We start from the raw sequence: 18915 nt of genomic DNA on the forward strand, positions 1-18915 counted from the left end.
TAGTTTATTGTCTAAACAGTATTGTATTGTATTACAGAATGCTGTCAGCCTTCTGAGTCTGAATGATCATGATTTCATGATTGGGTGAAATTCACTTTAAAAAACAAGTTAAAAAATGTTATAAAAATTATAATAAAATGTGGATTACTTAGCCACTCTTGTGCCAAATCCAGTTCAACAAAAATATTTAGACTCCATTACATATTTAGCTGGATAATTGCAACTATTTATCCAGCATCTAAAATGCTCTCCATTCAGGTCAGCTGTCACCATCCCCTGAGATTGTGCAGTTCAGAGAGAGTTATTGCAGACATAACTCCAAAACCTGCCACTACACTAATCACATGACATTATTATTACCTACATCTGTATAAAGTCAGAGCAGGTCAGGGTCAAGTGTAACAGAAATCTTCACCGTGTGCATTGTGCAGTTATTGCCAGTGATTAATGCTGCACAGGTCAGGCTCATCTTGGGAAAAAAACGAGCTCTAATCAACATGATGTGGCAGTGAGCAGACAAAAAAGAATAAGGGAATAATTGGGGAATGGAGAATGAGGTCTGCGGTAATATAGACTGGTCAGGAAGTATGAGGACATCACAGGCTCAGGTAGTTCATAACTGAGACTTATGAGAGAGCAGCTGAAGAGAAGGATCTAAAATGGTTTGAGCTCAAGCAGAAATTGAGAAAACAGAAATTCAGTTGAACACTTTTTTTTAGTGAATGAATTTCTTCTGCTGCTCTAATGCATGCAAGAGTGAGATCTGTAGGTCAGTAATGTAAACAAGGAGACGGTGTACTCTGCAGCTTTTTTCTAGAAAAGCTGTCAGAGACACCGTAGCAGTTGTTACGTCTTCCGTGAGATGAGTTTCCTTCAGGGCAGCGATGTGACTTTAATTCCACATGTATGTTGGCGTATGAATGCCCTCATTTGGAAATGCATTCATCCTGGATGTAACTGATGTGATCAGATAGCCAAAAAAGGTCAGTGGTGAAGGCAATTTGGAGTAAACAATATTCCTTTTCAGTCTTTTCTGCTTCGAATCGAGCTACTTAAGCTCAGTAAATATACTTTCAGGGTTGCCATGGATGCACTGCTTTTGCAGATAAAGTACAAAAGCTAAATGATTTGTGAAAAACTATAAATGAAACAAGAGGACACATTTATCTGCATCCTTCAGTTACTTTTGATAGAGCTGGCAGCGTGTGATGGTTTTTGCAGAAGAAATAAATGCCTTTGTATGAGTGTTCTTTTGTTTATCAAATATAACAGAAGAGTTTTTAAACATACAAGAAAACTATATTATCAATAATTATGGACTATATTTTATGAATAAATTAATTTGAAATTGATAGCCATTCATATACAAGAAGAACAAAAACTACAAGAAATTAAAAAATTCTTCAATGCTTTCTTCAACTTCAAAAACCCCTTTTGAAATATATATATATATATATATATATATATATATATATATATATATATATAATTATTTGTTATTTAAAATTATTTGGTTTTGGAAAAAAATGTTAATCTTGTTAATCTTGTTACACATTTTCCGCTGAAACTACTGGAAAAAAATCAGATGATAAACTCTTTAAACTCAAAGTTAGCTGCTGCTAAATAATCGGTCTCAAATTAAGGGGGAAAAGTCAACTTAAAACTTTGCTTTAATATATTACTCTCCTCAAAAACTGCTTTATTTTGCCCCTCCACATTTTCAGTCAGGCTAGGGTTGAGCCTAACAAGCTCACTATGATGTAAAATAATCAATGATAATATAAAAAAGGTTTATTTAAAAACCTAAATAAATTAAAGGTGGATTAAAAAAAATAGAATTAAACTCAGTGATGTTTTTACTCATTTATTTTAGATTTTTTTCCTCTCCTACAAAAAAGAACAAAATGTAACTACAATAAGAAAATGAAATCTTAGGCAATATATCATCTTTGAACAGAATAAAAACAGCAAATGTTTCACACTTTAAATTAAGGTACTTGCACTTGAAGATGTTCTCATTACATAAAATTTGGAGATCAGGCACTGTCAGTCTTCGTCCATGAAGCTGATAACAAGATGGAGTCACTCATTAATTCATGCGTTGCCATCACTTTATAAAACATAGTTCTCCCTTTTTCATAGGTTTTAGAGTGTGGGAGTCTGAGTTTTGTTATTTAAACTGAAATTTTCCAAGTTAAGTGGCTCAGTAGATTTTATAACCTGCACTGTTGTGAATTTTAAGGAGGTCTACACACTTTAAAAAAAAAAAATCAAACATCAATCAACATTTTTAGTTCATTCTCTTTTGGCAAAAAGAGGATGTTACCCCACTGCTGTAATTTTTGGAAAATCTCTGCATTTCACCTTGAGTTTAAACGAGAGCTTGCCAACACTTTCATCACTGGTAAATTCAATTGGTCAATGCCCTCTGTTTTGATATTAACAAAAAATCTACTCCAGGGATGCCACTTTGAATGATAAAGCCAAGTGAAATGCTAATTTAGGATTAGTGTCAGACAATAATAAATGCAGTGCAATGCCTTTTATATCTATCTCTGTGGTTCACCTTGAGATCAGGCTGGGGTTTGGCAACATTTTCGTCAGCCAGCCCTGACTGTTAAAGCAGCCCTGATGATTGTCTCTACAGAGATGTTTAAAAAGCCCCAAGTGGTAACGGAGTTGAGTTCAGCAGAATGGCTTCACTTCTATTTTACAGCATATCAGCAGTGTTCTTTACTAACTGCGCGTGTCTGGGTGTTTAATCAGTGTTTTGCTATACGGGGGCATTATGATAATGACAAATACTTATTTGCATTTGCTAATGAGAAGTTCTAGTGATTTTGGTTTTCATTGACAAATTCAGAATGGAGAGTAAATTGCAGCAGGTGATACTCCTGTTAAACTCCTGTCTAACTGCACTGGTTGACTTATTGCTTTATATACCTACTTTCAGTCTCAGAGACTTGAGCATGTTAGGTTTAGGATTCATGTAAAAAATTTTATTGACCATTGTTAAGGCAGAGTAAGACTTTTGATACAGAGCAAGTCAGGACCCACGAGACTATTTTGAAGTTCAAGCCTAACTCCGCTAGATTTATTACTGCAGTTGATATAAACACTTACACCCTCTTCTTTGTAAAACTAAAAACCTCTCAGGGACATGCAAAAAAAACCAACAACAACAACTCTGAAGTCTTCATTCTATTTTTTTTAATAGTAACAGTAATGAAATATGTGTTCCATTGTTATCAAATATATCAAACAAGTCATACATAAAAAATACAATGCTTAGTTATTAGAATTTTTTTATGTCGAACAGATTTTCAACCTTCAAATATTTAATTGTTTTTTTTATGTTCTCACATTTCTTGTTAAAACCATTTCAAAACCACTTTAAATACATTAAATTCAAATTTTCCATGTGAGAAATGTTTTCCGTGTGTCAGTTTCATGTTTTTTTTGTTTTTTTTACACAGGTTATCAAGAGTAAAAAATCACTCAAACTTCAGAAATGTACAATTGTTGTGTCTAAACATCACAACTTACATATATTGTAGGCTGATGCACACAGATTATTTGCATTTATTAGACTTGGTAATAAAAATGACAGTCATAACATACCATGACAAGCATGTAATTGTACTGTAGTATCAACTGAAGGATTACTTGTCAAAAACTTATCAGTTATTTTTTTATCAATTCCAGTGTCAGCTCTTTGCTGGATATTTTAAAGGCATCCTTTTTAAAAATAAACATTGTTTGGTATATATTTTTTAAAATCTGTTATTCTAAACAGTCTCCCAACTTCCCATCGCCATCCCCCTCCACCTCCACTCCCACCCCACCCGTCTCTCTTTTTTTTTTTGAGAATTATGCACAACATGCTGAGAAATGTCCTCTTTTCCACGAATGGTTCAATATTTTTGACCAGAACTTTAGACCAATGAATTTAACAGCACTCTAATGAACCAATCATGCACTAAATCATTAATATAGTATATGCACAAAAAGTAGATGGTGTTTGACCTATTTAGATAAAGAACTCAATACACATTTTACAATGCAACACTAAAATAAAGCCAAAGCTATCTGTCTGAGTGGCCTCGCTAAAATGAAAAACGTGATCATTTTATTATTGTAGTGCTCATGTGATAGAGGCGCATTAAAAACAGGGGGTTCATCTCATTAATTAATAGTTTCATAAGCTTGAAAAATCAATAAAAGCTTTGACTTTATTCGGCTTTAATTACTGGGCTGTATTAGAGCAGATAACTACCACATTTAGGGCAGTACAGTAGTATAATCATGTTGATTCAGAGTTTAGCAAAGGTGGATCCAAATGCAAGCTGACACTCAGGGGGCAACGGCTGAAAAAATTAACTTTTATTTCTTAAATAAAATGTATGCTATAACAAAAACAACAAAAAATAAATAAAAGTGGAGTCTAAACTAATGGCACAAGCTAAACTTGGAATGGCAGTGTAAAAAGGAACAAAAAACAAACAAAACAAAATCCTGAAATTATACATACTATAGAGAGGAATCACAAAACTGACAACAGGTGTGGTTATTTGCAACTAGGACCAGGTCAGATGGAGAAGGGGAGCTGAATAGAAACTAAGAGAAATGAACCAACACCGACATAATGCCATTTCATCTTGTCCTTGCAGTTTGGAGTGAGTGGCCTCACCAGTTTCTTGGAGTTCACTGACAACGGCACTAATCCCAATATCTTCTTTGAAATCCTGGGAACAAATTATGGAGAAGACAGGGGACGAGGAGTCAGCAGGGTGAGTAATTAAAACAGAAATACTGTGGTGTAACTTATAATTTGGTCATTTATATTCAAATGTGCAAAGTGGTTTCACCTAGTTTCCAGATTTGCAGCATCAGGGGATTCCCCCGTTTTACGTTTCATTTTTTTTAGCTGTTTTTTTTTCTCTCTTTCTCTCTTTACCACCCCTCAGTTTCAGAATGAAATTCACTTTACCTTTTTCGTTTCCTTTTGTAGGATTTTGTTTGTCTTTTCTCAACCAATCAGTTAAGCTGTTAACTTTTCTAGTAGAACAAATGTGAACAAAAACATTTGTTGCTTTCTTACATCTTTCTTTTCCCAGTGTTTTACATCTGGGTAATTGTTTTTTTTGTTTTTTTGTGTGCCAGTGACTACACATGTAACTTCAGTTCAGCCACTCACTCCCCCTTCAATCGGGCCAGATGTTAATTGGATGGAAATAAAATCATGTTGAAGTGGCATTTTGTAATCATAATGATTTCATAATGAATTAAAACAGACCTCATGAAAGACAAGTGAACACACATTAATAACACTTTTTATAGCTTTATCTTTGCTTGTCTGTTTTTTTCATGACACCCTGGATGTTTTTGATACATATTTATGAGTTTTTGATTTCATATTATCAAAAATCAGCGTTTTGTGTCCTGTTTTCTCTATTCAGCTAGTTAGAAGTGATTAGGAGATTTTAAAGGTTTTTTTTCTTTCTTTTTTGCTATTTTGAGTTTCTTTGTCTTAATGATTTGACTTAATGTAGGTTTAAATGTATTTTATTTAAAGTTTTATCATTTCTGGACAAAACCAGTATATTGGGCAGAAAATTAGATTTTTAAGCATCTGATTTATTACATTTTATCATAACCTTTTCTTTTGTATTGACATTTTTTGACAGTGACATTTAAACAGTTTTTTCCCCTCTAAAACACAAATATATACTTAGGAAAAAGGTCATTGTTTTCTAGTCATATTTCTAGTCATTGTTTTCTAATCAGTCCATCTCTCGACCACCTCCTTTTTTCCATATGAAGTCATATTTTTGATAATGCCGTCCAGCATTGCAGGATAAAATTTTGGATTTTAGACAATCGCTGGCCTGAACACACTTTCACAAGTATATAACCTCATTAACGCTATTTTCTAATAATGTAATTAACGATGTATTCTATTGAGAATACCAATTAACCCAAGCTTTCTTTTCTGTTTTACCTTTTTTGTTTTGTCTCCTGTTTGAGGCTTTTCATCCCTGCTGAGAGTCTCATTAATGACAAGCACATACAGTCAAGCTTTCTTTTTCTCCTATCTCACCTTAATTAAAATGTTCTGAGTAACTCACACCCTTCTCTTTTCATCTTTTGTGTTTTTACCTACCTCCCTTTGGCCTCCCTGCCATTCTATGAACCCACCATTTCTTTCTTTCAGAGTCCCTAATCCCTCCACAAGACATTTATTCCCATCATACTTCACACATGCACAGAGTTGTCTTGTATAAGGATAAGGCCAACTACCTGAGATCAGTCCTACCTAATTATTTCCTCTGTAAAGTGTTAGGATCCACTCCATTAGCTTCAGCAGCTGTACATAGTAGCCCACATCTTTCTCTATATGCATCTACAGGGATGCCAGACTTCACTGGTGTCTTACATGGAGGCAACAAGCCTGTCAAGCATAATTGTTTTGTTAGCTATCTGCAATATCTTTAAATTACTTCAGTGAAGGAAAACAGCATGAAATATTTTACAACCAGTGAAATAAAAAAAAGGGTTGTGGATAATTGAAAAGATAAGAAGGAGGTACAAGTAAAAAGGAAGAAAGTAAAGAAAAAAACAAAAAGGAGTAGGAGAGGCAGCCAGACAAGGAATGGATGAGCTAATCCTTACAGATAGAGTCACAACCAATACACACACTCGGGCTCTCTTTCCTCTCATCAGCACAGATTCCTCATTGGGTTGAAGGGAGATAGAAACATTTCCCCCTTTTTTTCAAGAATCAATAGCCAGCAAGCTGCAGTATTTTGTGAGATGGAGGTCACCTTCAATTATCACCTCCAGTCTCATCTGACATGTGTGGTAAATTATGTTAAGTGACTTCAGAAAGTCTTGGGACCTTGAAAGCCTCCCCGCAGTCTTTATCATGGAAAACACATTTCTTTCTACATGATTTAAACGATTAAAATATATAAAGGTTTTTTTTTTTTTTTCATTTATTTATTTATTTTCATGTGATGACTTAATGTGCTCAGCACTCTAATACTGTTGGGCTCCTGGGAACACAGGCAAAACCGTGAACCTATTTGCATAAATCTTCTGGCATGTTTGAAAATGCTAAATTGAGGGGTTGTAAAAAATTATTTTTTTTTTTTACATGAATGATAATTTATGTCTGCGTGACCATCAGTATACCACACGGAGTTTCCTCTGCTGGGTTTGCTCTAAGCATACAAACGTGAATCTAGAAAGAATTTGCAGTCAAACACGGCATTTCTGTTTCCAAACCCAGATAAGTGCTTTTTAATCCAAATTAGAGTGGGGCTTTGTTGTAAATCTTTTTCATAATATTTAACAGAGACATTTATTATCCATTATTTTTAATGCAAAATATGTATTCCTATTTGTTTGTTTACTTGTAAATTATTGTGATATCGTGCCCAAAGACATAAATTATCTTTGTTCTGCTTTATTTCTGTTTCTTTTTCTTTTGCTCTTTCAGGAACTGAAACTCAATTTTTACTTTTTTTTAGCTAAAGGTATATTAGCATCAGGCCCTAATTAGTTTATCACCAAAATTAGACGCGTTTCCACTTGGAAACCATTTTAATACTACTACGTCTAATATACTACTCCCAAGAGCTAATTAGAGATGTGAATTGACCAAGAATATTAACAATGAGTTGAATGTCATTGCCTGATTCAGCAGTCGTTAAAGCATGCAACCTAAAACTATAAATGTCAGCAGGAAGAGAAGCTCACAATAGTTATTTGAATACAGGATTTGAATATTGGGAGTGGGCTTTTAACAAAGAAACTCTAGTTTCTTCTCATGTTGCAGCTTGGCTAGAACAAATCAATATTGTAATGATGTGATTACACCACCAACGCAATTATCAACCCAAAGTTAATTACCAGCTTCTTGTTGTGGTGGACACGCATTCCCCTGATTGCCTTTGGTTGTACAAAAAACAACATGCCTCCACTTTCAAGGCTTGCACAAATCTTTTAAAGCTTGTTAGGCCAATGATACTTTCAACTTTGCTTCCAAGTTGGCTTGTTTTGGCATTAACAGAAGTCACCTGAATGAAGTGTATGTAAAATATCACTGAAGAAAGAAAAACATAATATCCCATAATGGTATGCAGTGTTAAGACGTTGTTCGGCTGTCATGTATTTTTTTTTAAAGCCAGGCTAAACTGCTGCTAAATGTTAGGTCAAGTCAGCAACAGACTACCGCATGTATAATGTTTTAATTTAACATTTATGTTGACCAGAGAAAGGTTTTACACCTCTAGGCATTTTCAAAATCACCTACAACCTGTGTTTGACTCCATTCCATACCTGCTTTGGTGATTTATTCTGAACCTTCGTGATAGGCAAAACATTTAGTTCAGGAGCAATTTTTTACAACAAAAAAAGTATGTAATTTTGTTCAATTAAAAGCTGTAAATTTGCAGTAATAAAGGGTTCAATGACCTTTCTTTTTCACACACCGTATGTAATTTAACAGCAGTCAGTGTCACACATATTCTCTGGTCATGACATGAAGCAAGGAGTGATGCAGATTTAAGTGCAACACAATGAAGGTTAGCTAAGGGAAGGGTATACTGAAACTGAATGCAGCACTTCTGTAAAAAACAAAACAAAAAAATACTCTGTGTAACATAAGTGAGTTGATCAAAAAGATACAGAGGATAACACATCCTAGCAGGTTAGTCAAATGGAAAGACAACAGGTGGAGAGAGTAAACTAAACTAAAAAAAAAAAAATCAATAGCTTTGACTTCAAACTCTGCTGAAACAAGCACAGATTGAAGTGTGGGATGATAGTGATAGAGGAAAAATATCTTGATTTTTCTCTTATTAGGCAGGTACGTTTGAATTTGTATTCAACGTGTCTGCCCTCCTTCAGGCAAAGTGGGGAACTGCGGAAAGGACAGAGGAGGCATGAAGTGAAAAGAGAGAAGCAGTAGAAGTCATGAATGGAGACTGAAATGGGGGCTTGCCTCCGATTCAAATATTGTATCAGTAATAATGGCTTATAATTTTATTCAGTTTTTAATTGTATACCTGTAAACTGTAATTGAGCAGAGGTAATGGATGTCTTGTTGGTTCAAGGGTTTTTTTCTTTGCATTCATACATGGTATGAATTCACAGATATGAGTCAACTACATAGATCTGAACATGCTGTAACTAGAAAGAAAATGTTTATTTGTTTCTCTTTAATCTAACAGGACTAGTTTCCCCTTGTTAATCATACACTAATGTAGCACATGGAGGAAACTTCTATTGCTGTTTTCATTTAACGTCTTTTCAGATGACTGAAATACTTATTACCCAGGATTCCTTTAAGGCTTCACTTCTCCTTTACTTCTCTTCACTTTTCTAAATATATTTGTTTTCAAACTTCAAAGTACCAGTTTTTAGTCTTGCAAAGTCACTTGAAGATGTTGAAACTTCCACCATGGTAATACTGATGTCAGTGATTAGTTTTAGCTGGAAGGTCATGCCAGTCATGAGTGAACACACACATGGTCTAACCGGCAAGTTTTATTCAGAATGACCAGAGAACAGTTGACACCTGACACAGATTGAAGCTGACCAGTTGCCTCTGGTGTCCTTTAAGAGTTTAGGTATGGAAGCGCAGATGACTGTTTAATTTGTGTGAGAAAAGCATTTTCAAAATCCACTAAAAAAACAGCATTGAGATGGAGGGTGGGGTGGAGAGAAGTAAAAAAAAAAAAAAGCAAATAAATTAGGCAAAGAAATATTAGCATACAAAAGAGGTAGATCTTTCTTTTTTAAAATATAACCTGCTGTCACATAAAACCCAGAGGAAATTCATTTAATGTGGCGGCAAACAAAAACATCTATTGTGTAAACAGTTTGGGTGACACCAAAAAATTGCCCGGCAGCTACTCATCTGATTTTCTATTCAGACAAGTCAAGAGGAGTTTTATTCCCCAGGAACTCTACTACCTGTCTCCTCTCTCAGTCAAGATGAATCAAGTAATGTAACATAAGGAAACTTAGAATCGACATGTTTATTTTTAAGAAAATGCTGCTTCAGTAATTGGTAGTTGGCTGCACATAAAGGGGTCTGAATTCTAGAGCTGATGCATGAAAACAGCTCCTAGAATCATATGAGTGGTTAAAAACAAAGAAGGGAAGAATGCTTACAGTGTTGTGTGCTCAGTTCTCACACATACCCCGTCAGATGTCAGGCCTCCCCCTCATTTGATTTACTTCATCACTGAGATGATGTATGTATGAGATATGCTTGTATGCATTTTGTATTTTATCACAAACAACTCTTTTTAGAGTGTACTATAGAGTACTATAAATGGTTGATGTATTTGTATGTATGCAGACAATCCTACAGTTGTGCAAAGCTTTTGTGGCACCATATAATTCTTGTATTTTATTTCCAAGAAGCTAGACATTCTTGTCATTTGTAAAGATGTCTTGAACATTATTTATTCAGGCTTAGGACATTGCTTCTTTTTTCCCATTGTTTTCAAATTTCATTTTGTTTTGAGTGTATTTACCATAGAACTCTTTTTCTTGTTTGTTTTGTTTTTTTGTTTTTTTCCTGGTAAACCACTTACTGCTAACCTGTGAATCACTTGAGCATAAACGCAGTATGCGATTCGAGGAACTAGAGTTCTTTCTATTCATGATAAACATTTTAGCCAAGAACTGACTTTTAAATAGAATCTTTGGGTACATTTTGGGTCATAGCCTTTTGCAAAATACAGTTAAAATTCAGCTTTGTTAGTTGCATCTACAACATTTGAAGAATACTAAACCACTTTACAAGCGCAGAATACAATTTTACACCAACAATGGAGTTTTTAAAGAAATGTTAAATGAAAACTTGGACTACAGTACTAAAGGGTTCAACTAAAGGGTAATGCATCTCTCAAACACTGTGTTGTGTTTATGCTGATTATTTTTTTATCCTAATTCTTGAGGATAGGGTTTTTTAGACACTGTTTATCACTACTCATGTTTCTTTTAGTCCTCTTACGTCTTTTGTTTTCGTGTTTTTCCCCCAAGTTTTAAAAACACACTTCATTCAGTGCCAAGATAATTTGAAGAAAAATAAAAAAAAAAAAGAAAAATACAGTTAAGTATCTGCTAAGAAGGTTATGTTTTTTGGTAGTGTTCTTGGTTGGTTTGAACCTTTGTATGTTAGCAAAATTAAACTGAAGAATACATTTTGAAGAAATTTTCAGAAAATGAAAAAAAACAGGTGGACCACGATCTGGATCCTACACTTTTTCAATGACCCTATGGCCTTGGTGGAGGTTTGCACTCTCTGAGTGTTTCTAGTTTAAAACCATTTACAATTCTACATTTTATTTCATTAGATTAGTCATCTATTAATCAAAATTATTTAGATTAATAGGTGGGTTTGGTCAAATAGGTTGAGTAAGACAAAAAAGAAAGAAATTGAGGTGATGGTCTGAGTCCTGTGCAAAGAAGGGAAAGTTTATTAAGGTGGACACAAGGAGTAAATGGAATAAAATCGAGATTCAGCCTCATTTTAGCTCTCAAGATGTTGCAGAAGTCAAAGGCATGCATGGATGAATGAGTACAAACAGGAATTGATAAACGGGTAAATCCAAGGGAAAGATGAATCTGGTAATGATGCGAGTTGTCAGTGTGTAGATAATCTTTGCTTTAATACTGAATGTATAGATTGATTGATGGAAGAAAGGAGTGTATATGAACAAGAGGGAACCTGGTTGTAAACATTGTACTAAGGTGGCAGCAAGAAATAAATGATTAGCAAAGCAATTAAAGAGAAAAGGCTGTGGTATCTGACACCAAGGTTATGTCCTTGTGTCGAACACACCATGGCTTTATCAACTGGGGTAACAGGCCTAGAAATAGACGAAAAAAAGGCAGACCTCTGCCAAAACTATGAAGCAGGATTGAATCTCTACAGGGGCGAACAAATTGATCATGGATTATCAAACAAGGAAAGGGATTAGAGGCTGTGAATCGTGACATATGGTAGGAATGGTGATTACAGAAAGACAAATACTCTGAGTCCAAGAAGCAGCCCGAACATCATGCATTAATAATACCGCTCTAACAAGCAAAGGAAAAAAAGAAGAAGAATGTGTGGATATTGATCAGTACAACTTTGTAATGAAGGTTTTAGCAGATTTTGAAGAAGACTTCTGCCATCCAGAAACTTATCTCTGCACAATTCAAACTGCTGTCCAGATGAAGAAAACGAGATACAGACAGAGACGTAAATTAGAAAGGCATGTGGAAAAACAATATTGCAATATTGTAAGAAATGATAATTCAAGTGTAGTTATAAAAAATATATAAACTTCATTAAACATGAATGCCTTGATAAATATAACACCATCCAAATGGATAAACTTGACTAGTAACAGATAAAATTGTCGTTGAGAGCCTGACCGTCTTTACCTTTTTGACAAAAATTAGCTACAAGCTCAAGCAAAGGTAAAGAATACACTGCTTTGAGGTTGAGAATACGTATATATATATATATTCTATTATTAAAATGACACAAATTAGCAGGTGCTCTAAAATGTTTGTTGCAGATTCAAAGATTTGTTGCATAGCTCTATTCTTTGAAATAAAACTTCCTCTAGAGGCCAGTCATGGTCCACTCTCTCTTGCACTGCAAAGTCAGTAAATATTGGCCCAAACCTATTAAAACATCAGGCAATTATCTCCCTTATAATTACTAAGATCAAACTATCAATATAAAGTTTTTTTTTCCACCACATCACAGATTACACTTGCCTTAATGAAATTTCCCTAGGCAGCAGTTAACCCCAAAGACCTAATTTACGAATATATATATATATATATATATATTTATATATTTTACCTCACCTGTTTTAAATAGTGTGTTATTAGACAGGATAACTTCACCATATACTCCTAATTTGATTGCACAGAGTATGAAATAGTTTTTTTTTCCTTTTTTTTTAAAGCACATCTATGAACATTAGAGAGCAATATGGATTCAATTTACTTTATTCAATTTTCAATGGGTAATTTTAAACTTATTTTACTATCTGAACTTTTTAATTCAGTAAAAGTATTAAAGTAAAATTCAATGTAAAAGTGCATGAAAAGCCTGAAAGGCTAATTCAGATGTCTCTGGGTGCTGGAGTAAATGATGCCATATCTGCTTTTAGGATTAGTAGAAGGAAGAAACAATAATAATGATAATTTGCCAAAATTTATTGAGTATGCTAACAAGTCAGTATGTGGGCAGCTGTAATATTTTTTTTGAGTAATTCGACCAGTGCAGTGTATTTCACTGTTAATCAAAGTGGCAGCCACCGGCCCTTTTCATTGCCTCTTGCAGATTTATTACTTTTTGCTTGGATTGGTTGAAAGCCAGTAATGATTACAATCAGATCTGGTTGAAACACCTGTGATTGTGTCTTTGTGAATCACGTTCACTGAAGTCCCTCAATTTCTTCAGCAGAAAGAAAATGTGTCTTTTATCCATCATCTTCTTGTTCCTCTTTTGCACCTTCTGTACATCCTCATCCGACTTCCTGTAGTGATGGCTGTTCTTGTTGTTCTTGTCCCCACGCAGCAGCAGCAGCGGCACAGCCTAATGCAGTGGTAATAATATAATAAAACAAATATTAAAATCACAATTGCAGCATCTGTAGAGACACCACAGCTCCAACACAGTGTGACAACAAAGTGATAAAGTAGTTTAATAAAGTAACTGTAATTTTTATCCATATTATGTACTGTATATATATTTCTCTTCATCTTTTATGTCGTTATTTATTCTCTGCTTTGTCTTTGATATGCACAATCACAAAAACACATCCCTTTGACACACATCCACCGCAGCCTATTTTAGTCTGTTCAAAAACTGAAAACCAAACAATCATATCACAGATAATCTGTGAGTGAATAACTATATGCCGACAGTTGATCCTTTTATGGGCTTTATAAGCAAGAAGGATTTATGGTGTGTGTTTTCCTGTATGTGTGTCCGTGGTTACACATCCTTAAGTGATTACAGTAGGTTTGATCAGCGATCCTCCAAAAACTGTCCTCCTTGTCCCACATTTTGTCATTTCTTTTTTTGTATTTCTTCTCTTTTTTATTATTACTCATTCATTTAACTTTGTTCTATAGTCTTTCAAATTTTGCAGTATGCATTATATTTACATGTGAATCCCTAAGTTCTTTGTTTTAAGCTAACTTATCTGTGTTGTCAAATTACAATCATCTTTTTGTGATTATTTATTTAGCTTTAATGGTCCCCATAAGTCAGTATTTTCTAATACTGAAAAAAGACCCATTTGATCATATAAAAATGCCCCTTCCTTAAATGATAAAAAAAAAAAATGAAGTATTTTATTGTACAAACATGCAGTTATCACCATGTCAGTATTGGACATATTGGGAGCCAAGCTGGAAAAGAAATAGAAAATAAAATTTCAGTTTGTCAGGAGAACACATGAAGAAGGAATGGAGCTCATTTTAGCCTCTTGTTTCCAGGATCTTGTTCTTTTAGTCGTGATCTGTAGCTCATGACCGTAAGTGAGGGTTGGAATGTAGAAGGACCAGTAAGGTGAAAGCTTCACCTTTAGCTCATCTCCTCCTTCACTACGACAGATCGGGTTGACGCCCTCATTATTTCGGACAAAGCCCCAATCTGTCCATCCAGCTCACGCTCCAGTTTGCTATTCCGCATGAACAAGACTTCAGGATGTTTGAACTCTTTGCCTCAAACTTAGAGGAGCTCATCCACAGTGAGAGGGATTTAAAAAAAATATCTAATTCTCATTGTCACATTTAGTTTCAATATAAATATTAGTATCAATATTTGCAAAATACTGACAGTACTTGTGTTCACTTCTTGTTGTTTGTCTAAGTGCTTAATTAACTAAACATTTTGATTTCTATCCCTTTACTTTTGATTTCAAACTCTGTTTTTTTTGCCTTTATTTATTAGTTTTATTCTTGTCCTTTTGGACTGCAATTTTCATTTTTTTGTACTCTCCTTTTCTGTCTTTTGGTTTCCCTGACTTTCTCTCTGCCAGCAAGGCCTGCAGGCTTTCAGCAGCTTTACAGCGTGTAAACCTCGGATTACAGCAACCAGTACTGCATGCCTCTTTGGCTCACAAGTATACGTGTGTGACTATACACCCACACATCGTTCACACATACACACACATTCAAGGTATTTACGTATCCCAAAACACACCTGTACCTTAAAGACGAAAAAATGCCTATCGGATAAACACAGCAAAGATTTTATGCATTAAATGTGAGGAGGTCTTGCTTAACTTATTTACTGCTCATTGCTGTTTAACCCATGTACCCCCAACCTCAATGATCATACCTTTCTTATTTTGAAGTGCGAAATAAATAAAATTATGTTTGCAATTTGGAAGCTCAACTAAAATTTAAAAAGTCTAAAAAGGTTTTGGTTTAAAATGCTTTGATGCAAATACTAATCCACAGTGGACTGCCTGGAATTCCTTACACCAGCTAAATAGAACCAAACTAACAAGAAAAACTGATAAAATTGTTTTATCTCAACCTTATAGCTTACATGTAAAAGCTGACCAAGAGCAAATTGACTTTGGAACAACAACATGTAATCATGTTGCAACCTGCACTTGTTTATTAAGGAATTTTGTTTTTCTGGGTTTGAATAAAAGTTGAATAATTTTCAGACACTTCTTGTTTTTTGCCAGAACACAAAATAAAAGTGAGAAATGTAACCTGTGACAGTACCTAATATACAATCAGAATGAATCAGTATACCCACAAAGATGGTCAAACCATGAATAGTAAGTGTTTAAAGTGTAGATGTCCGAAGAAAAACTTATTTTTTTAAGACGGTCGCATACATTTTTGAAAATGTTTCATGAGAGATAATTTCCAAATCTTAACTGGTTTAATAACTGACATTCAGAAGGGATTTTTTTATTCTGAGGTAGAAAGCTGTAGGCAGGAAACATCTAGGCGAGAACAAAGAGAGGAGCGTTATGTGACCTGAATTTAAAAGGTGGATTTGCAGCTCTATATTTCTTTAGTTCAACTTTAGCCTTTTTGTGCCCTTAAAATATTATGATGCTGTTCCAGCTGGCTTTAATTTAGCTTTTTGTTGGCTCTCCAACAACTTCAGTGCCAACCCTCACAGGTTGTATCATAAACCTGTCTGCTGTAACATCCTGACCACTGACAAGGTAGCACTGCTCATCTTCTTACAGTGTAAAGTTCTGCTGAGAATGCATCCATTCTATCATTCACTTAAATGCTAGTTACCTTTGCCAGCTACTTGCATATTTTTGCAGACCAGTTGCACACTTCACATGGCAACAACAACCACCACACTTTTCAGGACAACAAAGGGCCCTACAAAAAACCTAGTTTGACTAGTTCAAAGAACAAAAAACATTTCTAGTGTTAACCCAATTTGAAAACACCACAGTTACCAATCTGATGGAATCTTGCTGCTATGGCCAACTGAGCACAACCTTTTTTTTGTTACTTACAGTATGCAAGTGGCATGTTACAAAATATGAAGAGCAGCATGAAAAAAGTCTGCAAGCAGGTTTCTTTCTATTGGCATTGACTCAACTGAACAAAATCTAAAATAAAAAAATTAATTAATCGCAGATGTTACATAAACTTTAGAAACTGATTAAAAATAAAGCAGATAAGAATGGTGAAGTTCCATTTTTGGACATTTTTGTGTGATTCTTCCTGGGCATTTTCTCAGTTGCATTGTCTTCTGTTTAAGACAAGAACTGCAGTGAGAGCAGCTTCTCTCAAGCATTGGTATAAATGACAACTCCATAATGCTGATTTCACGACTTGCTCGTGATATGACCAAGGCTTGAGTTTAATTGCACAATCCCCATTTCTACTTCCTGGTTCAAAATACCAGAACTCCTTCCAAAAGTTCTTTGTCCATGCTCTGAATAGTTGGAGTTGTTTTGGTGGCCAAAGAGGAAAATACTCAACCTCCAGTGGGTGGTCAAAACTATTGCTAATATTTAAGCCGTGAAAATTATACTTTATTGTATTTCCCTCATCATCGATCCATTTTTTACGTCTTCTTCTGTTCCAAACTCTAGATCTCTGTTTGTCTGAACTGTTTGTCTTCATGCTTGTCAAGTGTCAGGTTACAAAAAAGATCAAAGATTTTATTGTTCCAGCAAAGACGTTTCTTGGATATACCTATTTCAAAGATAATCTCTCAGTGAAAAGAAGGAATCCCAATGGCAGGTGACAAGGTGGAATATGTGTGTGTATTTATGAGAGACAGTGAGTGTTGGACAGCTGAGAAATGAAGTCTGCCAAGTGTATCCCTGTGCCAGAATGGTTGTGAAAAGGCCTTTTACTGTTCACACATGTGACACACTCACAGTTACTTTGCAGATGTCATTGTTCATTTCTTCAGAGTTTTAGTGCGTGGTATCCAGCAGCCTGCTGTCCTCCAGATCAGTCGAGGTTTTAAAAACTGAGTCATAGTGAGTAAGTAACCAGGTCACCGAAATAGCTGACAGACTGCCCAGTGCACTCACTGGCTCATAGTTTGGCCATCTGAAAGCCACTAATGTTGTGTAAGTTTATTTGCCTGGGACAATTTTATTATTCTTTATCCAAATGCCAGCAATAAAATAATAATAATAATAAAAAGACAACTTAACAGCTAGTTTGGCAAAGTTTAAACACAGAGGAGTAACGACTTTACTAATACATGTGTTTAAAGGTGATTGTGTGTGTGTTGTGTTGCTGTTCTTTTTGCCTGTGTGTTTGTGTGTGTGTGTTGCAGTTCTACTGCAACTGCAATATTTTACCAAATCTTCTTGATAGTAAAAAAAGTTATAAAATACTTTAACTTAAATTTTAATAATAGCAGTTGTTTGAAAATTGATTGTAGAAAATGAACCACAGAACTGTATTTTGAAAATTGATGTAAAATTTTGTGATTAATGACACCCTTCCCAAAGCTTTTTTTGTTTGTTTGTTTGTTTGTGTTTTTTTTTTTTTTTTTTTGTAGACATAATTGATGACATGTTATGCATAAGGTTTTGAGTACACTTTAGACAAAGCCTGAACAAAACTTTGGACTATCATGCAATCATGAGTGAAACTAGGGGTTATAATTTATTGCTAAATCACTTTATGGTTGACATGTTTTAAGGAATGTATTTGTGATAAAACTACTTCATGCTAAATCAACACAACTGTGAAAAGAGTGTGCTGAAAATTTCTACACACCTAAATGTTGAAAGGATCTTGTTTCTGTAGCACAAAAAAGTGAACAACAAACAGGTGGTGTGCATGCTGCCCTGTATGCAGTTATCAAAAAATAGAACACACTTAAGTCCTGATGCAGAAAGAGCAAATGAACAATTCCTCATTTATCAAACTTAAATCCATATAAAACAAGCATGTTTCTAAGTTTTAAGAATAAAAATAATAGTAAATTATGTAGCAGTATTCACACAGGATGATGACCCCACTGCACTCTCCATGACCTACACTACCTATTAGAATGTGGCTGAATTCTGGCAAATTTGGAAAATTTTCAATATGAAGGCAATCATAACCCTGTTCTGCTCTTAGTACTCACCAAATAGTTTTTCCCCTGCTATGTCCCACATTCTCAACATGTTCTCCAGCACCCTCACCACACTTGTGCATGTTCAAAACCATTTGTTCAAAACCCATTATAATCTATCGTTTGCAGTGGGAAGCCTACTGCATTCCTAATTCACACCAAAAGACCCTGCCAGAACCCAGCAAAGACCATCCGCACTCTGGCTGACTTTTTACATCATTGCAGGGTTGTCAGTTAGTGTGGCGGAAGCCTTGGAGAGTGAAAACTCAACATTTTAGTGTTGACCAAGAAAATAA

The 18915-nt window shown here is 34.8% G+C and overlaps 1 protein-coding gene across 3 annotated transcripts in view; it reads left to right on the forward strand.

Annotated features, from left to right (window-relative positions):
• grid2 (glutamate receptor, ionotropic, delta 2) overlaps positions 1-18915 on the forward strand; it is a 419113-nt gene that overhangs the window by 278027 nt on the left and 122171 nt on the right. For all 3 annotated transcript variants that reach the window (XM_017413845.3, XM_017413844.3, XM_017413843.3), the window contains exon 8: positions 4671-4790. In XM_017413845.3, the coding sequence (XP_017269334.1) occupies positions 4671-4790 (120 nt within the window). The remainder of the gene's footprint in view (positions 1-4670; positions 4791-18915) is intronic.

This window comes from Kryptolebias marmoratus, linkage group LG1 (assembly GCF_001649575.2).
Source record: "Kryptolebias marmoratus isolate JLee-2015 linkage group LG1, ASM164957v2, whole genome shotgun sequence".
In the NCBI taxonomy this organism is placed as follows: Eukaryota; Metazoa; Chordata; class Actinopteri; order Cyprinodontiformes; family Rivulidae; genus Kryptolebias; species Kryptolebias marmoratus.